Raw genomic sequence first — 12,254 nt, 5'->3', positions numbered from 1 at the left:
TGTAATTCATTATTAGAAATGCTTTTAATTAATTATTAAATTACATAAACTATTCTCATAACTCATCATTAAAATACGGGGTATTACAGTCTTCCCCCCTTAAAATGAACTTCGTCCCGAAGTTCGCCCATAACTACAACCACAACATTCACAACATCACACCATTCAACATTACTAACCAACTTCGATTATCAACTACATCAATCTCATCAAAACAATAATTCAAAATTTATGTAGTATTACATTCTTTCCCCCTAAAAATAAACTTCGTCCTCGAAGTTTGGAATACTAAAAATAGGAACAATCAATTCATTATTATAATGCCACAAAACCATGAAACACATATTGTAATATAGAACACTTATCGCTTCCAACATGAATTAACGATTGAATAAATAACAAAATTTTAATTACTAGCAAATCACATCATATAAGATATTCGAATTAATCTTTATTCCAACTTATTGCTTAACTACTGACGAATACATTGCCAAATTAATAATAATCTATAACAAAAGATACGCATAATTATTTAATTAATCTTTTCTTAGTTCATCTTAATTGTCACTAACAACATCCAACTTAAACATGAATGCAATTATTGTATCATATATATATATATATATATATATATATATATATATATATATATATATATATATATATATATATATATATATATATATATAGGCTTTAGGGTAACACGTTCCGCATATCACTAGACATGATAATCTAATTCACACAATTCACAATATCAAAACATCAAGAGACAAAATTTTCATTATTCAAGACGAAGGAAAACATGCTACAACTTAAAAATCATAGATAATTACTATCATAAATAAATTATGGAGAATTTCTAGAAAATACAAAGAGTTAGTAGATCATAAGTGAAAGAATCAAGTCAAAAATTCAAAGGGTCAATTTATAATGCATTTTACAAGATACTTGGTCGAAACAGAAATTTTACAGCAACTTGTCAGAAACTTAGGTCAACTTGTAAAAATCACCATAAATTGTCAGAATATTTCTTTAAAACGTGGCTTACCAATTTAGAAACACACATGAGTCTTTTAAACAGTGGCGTTGGAATTATAACAAATCATTAAGTAATTTTTAAATGGCAAATTTTTCAAAAACATGGCGCGAAAACATCACTGTACAGGAACATTTCGACTACTGTCCACTAAAATATTTATTTCTCCTAAACAGTATATTATTTGAACATGAGACCAGTGGCATATGAAAGATAGCTCATAAAGCTATTACTCATAAAATTTGCATACGATAATTTTAAACAGGTAGTAAATGGCAGCCAAAACAATCAAGGGTAAAATTCCGGGAAATGAACTAAAATTACGTTCTTCACAATTTCACACAATTCTCTTAATACTTCACATGTTAATCACACATGCCAACATATTTATCTCATAATCACATGTATATATCAATGCTTAAAACCATATCACATCCCCTCTCCCTAAAGGCAAAGTTACGTCCCCGTAACCACAGTCATCAATGAAACAATATTCAAACAAGGCAACCAAAACTCTTAAGGCAAATAAACGGTTTTTCATTTTAGATTACCCCACACTCTCAAATATTCTCTCAGGGTTACCGGTTCAAAACTGAAAGGGCCAGAAGTTTGGTTTGAGGGGCCCTACTCATCCCAAGCCTTAAGTGGGCTCCTAACAGTTTCTACCCGGGTTCATTTTATTAGACACATCCTATGTTCATTATTGTTCATTGGTTAGGCCTGAGGATCGTTTTGCTCTGATACCACTTTGTAACACCCCCATTTATTTAGGAGCCTTTAGCTAGACATTCCCAAATAAATAGGACTGTTACCATCTCGGTTTCCCGAGGTAGTGAATAACAAAGTCCAACTCACCAAAGTACTTTAAATTAAAACTTTAATGATTACAAGTTTATTACAACTTAATCAACTACAACTTAATATAAAAATAAATACAACTCGCAACAGAAATTAAATAAGTGATATAACTACATTTGTGATCTAGACTCCTGCAGGTCCGAAAGCTCACATGCTCAAGCTCCCCATATCCAGCTAACTCAAAACCTGTTATTTAAATCTGCTCCCCATTTAACCGGAAATATTAAATGGTTCACCACAGGATGCCATCAATTAAAGCAGGCATCAATTTTATTTTGACACAGAAGCAAACACGTCAACCAATGGTTGAGTAGGATAATCACACAACATTAAATATACAAACTAACAGATGTAAACACGTGGAATAAATACCACTACCAATTCTCATCATAACCACACTAGTCGTCCCGGTCCGTGACCGAGGCTCCACCACACCGTCGTCCCGCCAACTCCTGGCCCGGGGATAAGCACAAATGTCGTCCCAGTCCAAGACTGAGGATATCTCATAACTCATCGTCGTCCCAGTCCGAGACTGAGGATAATCTCATAACAATCTCATATCCCGCAATATAAACACAAACGTCGTCTCAGTCCAAGACTGAGGATAACCCGATAAAATAGTATGCCAATACGAATATTCCAATCCAATAATAAACAGCCACAATAATCCAAAAATAATAACTTGCGCATCCATTAAATTTCACAAAAGTCGAGTTGAGTAGTTATCCTACCTCGAGAGCAAGCACTCCAATCACGCAATCCAATAAAATAGCTCCTCACAATACCGTCACCTAATAGTAATAATGTTTATAATTACCAATTAATTAAATAACTTAATTATAAATCAATTATTTTAATTATATTCCATCAATTATAATTTATTACCTTCTAATATATAAATTATTTAAAGGTCTATGATAACCAAAAACCCGATTCAATACAACCCGAGTCACCAACCGAACTATAAAATTAAAACCCGTCACAAAAACAAACAACAAACTACTCCCCTAAACACCGTGTAACCCGTGTGCAACCATCTCCCCCATAAACATCCTCAAAACCGACATCACACACCACGACAGCCACCACCCGACATGCCTACCTCCTCCCTACACCACGTCCCTTACAAACACCCACTCACCACCCATCAAACCACCACCAAAGCAGCCCGAGAAACTCACGCCCTATTCCCCACGACACCAACAACACTCACCCGACGGACCCACAAAACACGTCCCAAAACACAACCTAACACCACCTATGCTGCCGCCTACAACCACCACCCAACTCACCAGTCCACCCTCGACAAAGATCACCCAAAACCACCCCAACCTGGACCACCAACGACCACCAAAAACACCCTCAAAACAAATGCGCCTGCAACACGAGCTTCTCCCCTGTTTTCGCCACCACCGCCACAAACCGCCACTTGCCACCATACCACCACCACCAAAAGGACCGACCACCTTCCCCGTCACAACCCCTCCATACCCAGGTCAAGACGAGGTTAATTAAGGGTTCAATTACCCATTCCAATCACCCACAACCAAACCCGTATAACCCCCTGACCAGCCACCTTTAGCCGCCTGCCACCGCCACCCTAGGCCATCCTAGACACCACCACTACACCCATTCCAACCCTTGCAACCCCATGTACCACCTCCCAAAGTTTGGTCTCATTCCGTCAAGGTTTGGGTCGGTTTCTAAGTGTCTTAAGATCGTCGACATTCAAATTGTATAAGAAAATAAAACAAGATTAAAAGTTGTTACCTATTAATTACCGCTTGCTAATTCCGTGTCCAAAAGCTCCTTCTTTTAATTTATGAATTATTTCTCAGATTTAAGGTGGTATTTATAGTGTAAGCTTTAGAGAATACGAGGTCGATTAGGAAACTATCTTAATTTACCTATTCTAATTAGTATAGAAATTACTATAATTATAATTATCATTATATTATTATTATTATTATTATTATTATTATTATTATTATTATTATTATTATTATTATTATTATTATTATTATTATTATTATTACTATTATTACATATCTTATTTTATCTTTACTAATTTATTATCGCCTTAAATTATTATTAGTAATAATATAATTACTACCTTTCCATATTATATTATAATTATTTTCTGATGCAAATCCCGATTATACTCTAACCTTATTATACTAAATTTCAGTCCAATTACTTAATGTCACATGGTCCAATACTCAATTATTAGCTAAGCCCAATTCCCGACTTGTTTTACTTATTTTATTATTTAATTATCGTCTTATTTGTAATTCATTATTAGAAATGCTTTTAATTAATTATTAAATTACATAAACTATTCTCATAACTCATCATTAAAATACGGGGTATTACAAAGCCACTTGACAATTCTAAATAAAATGTCCCTACAGCTAAAGCAGCAACTCTTGCTCCATTGCCCACGCACAGGTCCACTTCACGTTTTGCCAATGCTCTAGCGTTTCCTAGACCCTGTACATTACAGCAGATATGAGAACCACATCTAGTATCAAATACCCATGATGTAGAGCAACGAGTAGTAACATTTACTTCAATAACATTAATACCTGAACAAGTGGAATTCCTCTTCTTCTTATCCTCCAAATATTTGGCACAATTCCTCTTCCAATGCCCCTTTTCATTACATTAATGACAAAGGTCCTCAGCACTTTTCTTGACAACAAGCAACTTTTGAGTATTAGGCTTAGGATAAGTCTTGGTAATGGTCAGACCAGTTACCTTAGCCTTTCCCTTGCCCTTACCTCTGCCTTTAAGGCCCTTACCTTTCCGTACCATGAGTACTTCAGGAGTTGGAGCCTTTCTGATGTTAGGCTCTGCAGTCTTAAGCATTCCGTGTAACTCCTACAGTGATCTCTGCAGATCATGCAGGTTATAGTTCAACACAAAATCTTTATAGACAGGTGGTAGAGACTGAAGTATAATATCTGTCGCCAACTGTTGGCTTATCCCAGCATCTAGCCTCTCTAAGTTATCAAAATAACTTATCAGCTTCATCACATGCGGGCTGACTGGGTCTTTATCACCCATCTTGCAATCAAATATTGCCTTGACAATATTATATCTCTCAGTTCTAGCTTGCTCCTGAAACATCGCTTTCAGGTTATTGATCATATCAAATGCAGAATCCATGTTTTCATATTGCTTTTGAAGCTCAGAATTCATGGAAGCTAGTATGAGACAGCAGACATCAATGTTGTTCTTTTCGTGCTAAATATACGGCAACTGAATGGCATTATTAGCATCGGAATCGGGCTCGTCAGGATATTCCTTTTGAAGGATGTATTCCTTTCTCTTCTATTTGAGAAAAATTCTCAAGGAGCGATACCATTCCAGGAAATTTAAACCATTCAATTTTTCCTTTTCCAGTACGGATCGTAGTGAAAATGAGTTTGTAGACATATCTACAACAGAGAAAAAATACATACTATTAATATGCTGAAAATGTAACATAATCTTAAAACAAATTTAAGAAAAGACCATACAAACAACCCTCATGTATGCATGACATTCCAGAATCCTAAGTAATTTATGATTTGAGTGAGCTTTGGCTCATCGCCCAAAACACAAACACAAAGGTAGACATCACCATGTCAATCATATTACCATATGACTTCCAGTTTGTTAGTCAGTCATCATATCACTACCAACTCTTTGCCTCAAAGCCCAAGTCCGACTTGATAGCTATGTTAAGCGAACCAAACTGAACCGCATAGGTAACCATTACCTATCTACTCAATTCACATAATCAGCAAAGCACCGCTTTGGCAGTCACTTTAAATAACGATGCAAACTTGTTGTAGTGGTTAGATATGGAAAAGCATTGCTTGATATTGCAGAGGGATAAATGCAATATACTTGGGTCTCAGACATGGCTTTAGGTTACTACGTTAGTCCATTGTTGCACTAGCTTTAGCTATAACATTGACATGTGATTTATGTTGTATTAGTTTCAGCTATAACATTGAGCCACGATCTCAAAGTTATACAAGCTCCAACTATAACTTTATCACCAGCTCAGAGTTGTGCCAATTCTAGCTATAACGTCGAGCCATAATATCAAGGTTATACTAGTTTTAGCCATAACTCTAGCTATATTTGTCAATCAATTTGGACTAACACATGACCAAAAGCAAGGTAAATCAAAATGATTTATAATCAAGAGACAATTTTCATAATTGCCATTTATTTTAACAATTCATTCAAAACAAACAAGACTTGATATCTTAAAGGATCGCTTTAATATCCCGACTAAAGAAACCATTCCCCTTTTCAAGATATAAAACAACTGTCCAAAATGATTCGTAATTGTAAAACAATTCTTAATCATAATCAATTCAATGTTAAGACAAAATACAACAAAAACAAGGCCAAAAAACCGATTTTCAAATAAAATCAATAGGTTTTGATAGAAAACAGGCCGACACAACCATACCATGACCGGTTTATAACCGGTATTGGCCTGCACATCTCGGAACCGGAAATAAAACAGTCAAACCATTCCTTTTAAATCGAAAACCGAGCTAAAACATGCTAAACGTGCTATAATGATAAACAGAACGGTTCGCGTTGAAATAAACCGGTTTCTAAAAAACTTAAACCGGTTCCCTAACAATTAGGGTCCATTTAACTTGGAACCGATCCATTTAACGCAAAAACAGATCAAAACTAATCGAAACAATTTTGACAATTGTTATCATGCTAAACCTATTTGTTCAACCTTTTAAACTAATCAATTAAGCCATGTTTTTCGACTCTTAGCTCATGGTTTTGGTCTCCTTTCATCATATTTCAATTGAGTCTTGCCTTAATAATATTAGGGCTCATCATCAATAATGAAGTAGCATCTTGGGCTTTTAGAAAAACGATTTTAGGGCAAAATATACTCTAATTCAAAATTAGGGTTTATATAAAATCCAATTTCATAATTTACAGTTTAAATTCGCAAATTGAAACTACCCTAAACATGTTTCTAAAAGATCTACAAAAAAAATCATATTCATCATATCAATTGAATCTCCCATATCCAATTATGGGGCAAGATTCAAGTCGATTTGAATAATACTACGCGACAAAGGCTCTGATACCACTGTAGGGTTTTGAACACCCTATGAACCCGGATCTAATCGCAAATATTATACAAATTAACATAGGAAATAAGATGAATCACATACCTCTTAGCGCAACGGAATAATAACGATAATAAGAAGTATATTTGAAGTAGAAATCCGAAACCCCAGACGAATAATAAGCACCCCACTTGTGATGCCTCTACCGGTATCCACATAGGTACTAATTTGTGCCATGTATGCTAGTATTGAAGGGAAGAAAACTAACTTGGAGAAAACTCCTTTTTCTCTCTTACTGTATTTCTCTTTATGTCAGATAAAAGAATAAAAACCCTAATTAGGTTTGTCACACAAATCCTCTTTATATAGATGAGATATATAGGTTACTTTCCTAAACCCTATCAGATAAGCGCAGCTGGGCCTAATCATTATTAGAGCCCAGTTAGTATTAATTATAAGTCCGACTTATAACTATACTAATCCCCGTACCTTTTGTGTGTGACCCAATAAGCCCATTTAAGACTGCCAGATACATAAACCACCTTACGTGTCAAACCGACATTGGCCTCTAGCAAGGCATATCGATTACATAGACTTAAATGAGTAAATTCGTATAGGACAGTGGATGTTTTGGCAGGAATTTTACTGAATAAGAACTTCCTGCCAGGGATTTATGTGTAGGGTGATCTAACTCAAACAATTAGCCTGACTGGTATTGTTAAGTAAAAGAACAATTAGAAACAAGGACACAAAGATTTTATACGTGGAAAAACCCTGGGAATAAGGGAAAAAACCACGGGCACCAAGCCAGGAGTGATTGTTACTATGATCTTTGATAGCCTGACAGAGTATTGGTATATCAGGCGTGACAGACGAAATTATATTGCTTAAGAATACAAAAATGTAAGTAAGAATGAGAGAGTGTGTAATGTGTCTTCTGATTTTGTCTTCTCTTGTATTTATACTTGTTTTCACCGTTTCCTCTTTGCCGTTTAGGGTTTCCTGGTAAATAGGGCATGTGCCCTATTTACCCAGAGGTAGTTGCCATCTTATTTAGTCGTTGCTTTTGACTGCTCCCTATATCTTTTCCTTCTTGAATTGGTCTTCCTTTTTTGTAGGGAGTATATATAAACTGCCTGTTTGTCGCCTGCAATGCTTATTCGGCGTTAGCTTGGCGTTTTTCCCTTTCAGGCTACTGGTTATCTTTCGCCTGTCTTTCATCAACTCCTGTTTGGTGCCTGTCCATACTTGATTAATGTCTGGTTTCATATGTCTTTTGCTTGGAACTCGGCTTTGGCTGTTGCCTGACCTATGTCAGGTCAAGCAGGATAATTTTGGGCCCAACAATTGCCTCTTATCTGCTTATTCCATTATTGGATCTGGCCAGGAATAAGGAGATAAAAATTTGGGCCAGGCGAAAGATTTGTGCAGGGATTTTTTTATCGGATTAGAATTAGTGTTTGATTCAACTTCTTGTAACGGCTACTTGCCATAAATAGGGTAGGTTCACAAAACCCTAGGAGAGTCATTATTAATCTCAACCACTTGCTCTCCTAGCCGTTATAGATTTGCGGTTATAAATATCCTGCCTTTGCCGTGTTTGTCTTCACATTCCAATCTCCAATTTTCTTCTTTCTCTTTCTAAAAATTCTCTCTTTGCAAAAATTCATTTTCCAGAAAAATAAGATATGGCTGGTGGTAGGAGAAAGACAGCAGCTTCCAAAGCTCCTGCTGAGACTGAAAAAGTTCCTGTTGAAGTCGAAATGGTTTCTCGGGTTGAGAAGGTCCCCGATATCATCCCCGAGGATGATGCGGTGGAGGTTGTTCTTTGCCCCGAGATTCTGTCCATGTCTTATAAGGGGGTTGAATATACTCCTATTAAGGCTTTGGCGGCTTCTTTTCATGAAGCCAATCAGCTAAAACCAGCTTTTGAGCATTATATCAAGGGCAGGGGCCTTATTCCCCTTGGGGCTGAGGTTTGGATCCCTGAGAGTGGTCCGGTCAGGGCTAATTGGAATAGTCCAGGCTGGTTTTGTATCTTAGAATGGGCATTCAGGGGTGGCTGCCAGCTTCCCCTTTCTCCTTTCATGACTGAGGTGATTAGGGCTATCAGGGTTCCCCCGTTTCAACTCATGCCAATGGTCTGGAAAATTGTCCATTCAGTTGAGCACTTGTGTTCTAAGCACAAGTTGGTTATTAACCTGGATGACTTCAAGAATGTCTATCACCCGAAGAGTCATTCTACTGGAAGGTTCAATTTTCGAGTCAGGTCGAAGATGGCTCACCTGATTACCAACTTTGATTTAGGGGATGATAAAGGATGGACTCAAACCTATATGTTAATCAAGGCTGATTCAATTGCCCCTGATCTGGACTATCTCAATTATCCAGCTGTTGAAGGAGGTAACTTTCTTTCCTGTATTATTTTGGTTTGGCAATAATATACTTTGGAGAGTTTACTTACTTTGCCCATGCTTCCTTATAGTAAATGATTGGGTGAATGATCCTGATGCCGAGGGGTCGGCTGGCCGGATTGCAGCGTTCATGGCATTGCCTGAAGAGGAGAGGGCGTGGCCTGCCTGTCTGGGGCAAGCTTCCATGCCTCGTTTTAAGAAGGCCAAGTTGAGTACTTATAAGCCAGTGAAGAGCACTAAGGTTCCAGGGGTATCTTCATCAGTGAGTAAGTTTTTTTTTTGCTTTCTTTTGTCATTCTGTTTCCTTTATTGGACATGTGTTTATATTGCTGATTTAGAACCTCGTCGTGCAGCTACCAGGGCTTCTGCCAGGATTGCTAGATTTGGTTTATCTCTGGTGAAGGCAGGGGTTTCTCAAATTACAGGGGAGAAGTCTAAGAGTAGCGAGGCTACGGGAAGTGATAGTGCTGTTCAGGTTCAGGAACCTGTGCAGGAGGTTCAGTTGGCATCGCCTGAGAAGGTTGTGGATGAGAGTGACCGTCCTGAGAAGAGGAAGAGAGTGGTTGAGTCTTCAGGAGGGGTTCACGAGGTCAGGGGGGTTAGGGCTCGTATGGATGAGGTCCAGTTTGCCAAGGAACAAATTCAGGCTTAGGCTTTTATGGTTGATGATCCCTACTTCAAGTATCAAGCAGAGGATGCTTTTGCTCGTGCTTTGGCTGCTATGTACCGTACCAGGGACTATGCTGCCAACCTGATTAACATGCTTCAGGAGGTATGTTTTTTGTTTTTGGCTTGTTTCTTGTGGGTATTTGTGTGTATTTTCTTTTTTTGTGGCTTAGATGGGCATTTTTTTTTGTTATAATGTCAATGATATGCTGAGGGGCGCATGTCAACTGGAATCAGTTCATAGCCTCAAAAATACCCTGGATTGGGAGGTACAGATTTTGAAAAAAGATTCTGACAAGTTTAAGGCTGAGTTGGAGGTGTCTAAGGCTGAGAATCATTCTTTAAAGAAGGATAATGAGGCAGGGAAGGCTCGGTTGGTAGTGGAGTCTTCTAAGCTGAAATCTGCTCAGGATGCTCTGAAAGCTCTTCAGGCCAAGTTCGATTTTGCCCAGGAAGAATTGAAGGCTGAAAAGCAGGCTATGCAAGAGCAGTTGAAGGTGAATGAAGAATTGGCTGTAGAGAGGGATGAGGTTCAGGCCAGGTACAAAGATGCTGCACTATATTTCTTTGTCAAGGGTCGTGTGGATGCCATGAAAGAGCCTGTTGAGGTCAGGCCTTTTTGGAATCCTGATCAGGAGTTGGCTGATCTCAATACCACTTATCCTGAGCTTTGTAAACTACATGCTGACGAAGAAGTGGATTCTCCACCATCCAAAGGAAAGAATAGTGATGCTGACGGGGAGGGGGATGAAGATGAAGAAGAGGAGGCTACTGATGAGGGGATTGGTTCTGCTACAGCTTCCAAGGCGGGCTAGTTTGTTTTTTTTTATTTTGTTATTTTGTGGAATTTTGTGTAATTTTGGTCTATCCAGGGGGGGATGTTCCCTGGACAAACAGTTTGGAATTTGTTTTGGGTAGACAGTTGTTCTTCCTGCCTGGGAAGGGTATATTCCTAGGTAGGTATTAATATATCTTTTCTTCTCTTGATTTTCTTGCTGTGCTTGACTGGATTTGTACCTGTACATTCATGTGGCATTTTTTTGTTAGAGTAATGCCTGTCAGGAGGGCTTATGGCCCTCATTCATGTGTTTTTGGGAAATGGTGGCTCTGTTTGCCTGTCATGAGGGCTTTTTAAAATGAGGTGGTTGCCGGTCAGGAGGGCTTATGGCCCTCAGCCTGTCAGGAGGGCTTATTTTGACAAGTACTCTGGTCTATTCCACCATTGTACTTACCTTTTTATGTACTGAGTTCAATTTAGTTTTTAGGTTAGGCAGGCAGGTGCCAGATTGTAGAGCATTTTTAGAAATGCTATTCAGGTTGGGTGGAGTGGCCCTCAATCCTGAACATTTGTTTAAGCCTAAAATGTAGCATATAACGACTGAAAAGAAGGCGTAAAATAAGTTTTCAGGATTGGAATAAAGTTTTAGATAAAGCTAAGAATAACAGGTAGGCAATTTAGCACATAGCAGGAAGTTCTATTGACACATATATAGAGTAGGTAGTTTTACCTGCTTCTCAAATATGAAATAGTTTTAAGTGGGAAATGTTCCAGGATCTGGGGATCATTTCTCCTTCCAAAGTTTGTAGCCTGTAAGCTCCTTGTCCTACTATTGAATCAATTAGGTACGGTCCTTCCCATGTAGGGGCTAGTTTGCCTGCGTTTTTTTCTCTGGTGTTGGGGAAGACTTTTCTTAGGACCAGGTCTCCTTCTTTGAATACTCTGATGTTGACATTTTTGTTGTAACTTCTGGCTACTGCCTGTTGGTAGGAGGCTATCCTGACTTTGGCTGCATCCCTTAGTTCTTCTGTTAGGAGCAGGTTATCCTACAATAGGGGCCTGTTCTCTTCTATGGTGTTCAAGCTGCTTCTGGTGGTTGGCATATGAATCTCTGCTGGTATTACTGCTTCACAGCCATAGACCAAGGAATATGGTGTCTGGCCTGTGGCAGTTTTGGGTGTAGTCCTGTCAGCCCATAATACCAGGGGTAGTTCTTCTGCCCATCTTCCTTTTCTTCTTTTTAGCTTTTTCTTCAGGCAGCTAATTACTACTTTGTTGCTTGACTCTGCCTGTCCGTTGGCTTTTGGATAGCTTGGTGTGGATGTGACTAGGTTGATATTCCACTATGCACAGAAGTTTGCTGTTCTCTTTCCCACAAATTGTGTACCATTGTCACA

General features: G+C 38.2%; 1 protein-coding gene across 1 annotated transcript; it reads right to left on the bottom strand.

The window, feature by feature from the left end:
* Window positions 1–4,774: 4,774 nt before the first annotated feature.
* On the bottom strand, window positions 4,775–8,047 carry LOC141649646 (uncharacterized). The gene is made up of 3 exons (XM_074458331.1): window positions 8,031–8,047; window positions 5,259–5,334; window positions 4,775–5,140 (listed from the first exon to the last, which is right to left on the bottom strand). Exons 1-3 carry the CDS (start codon window positions 8,045–8,047, stop codon window positions 4,775–4,777), a joined length of 459 nt encoding a protein of 152 aa, XP_074314432.1.
* Window positions 8,048–12,254: the final 4,207 nt, after the last annotated feature.

Source organism: Silene latifolia, chromosome 3, assembly GCF_048544455.1.
Source record: "Silene latifolia isolate original U9 population chromosome 3, ASM4854445v1, whole genome shotgun sequence".
Classification (NCBI taxonomy): Eukaryota; Viridiplantae; Streptophyta; class Magnoliopsida; order Caryophyllales; family Caryophyllaceae; genus Silene; species Silene latifolia.
The sequence above is the reverse complement of the archived record's forward strand: the minus strand, read 5'-3'. Positions and strand labels throughout refer to the sequence as shown.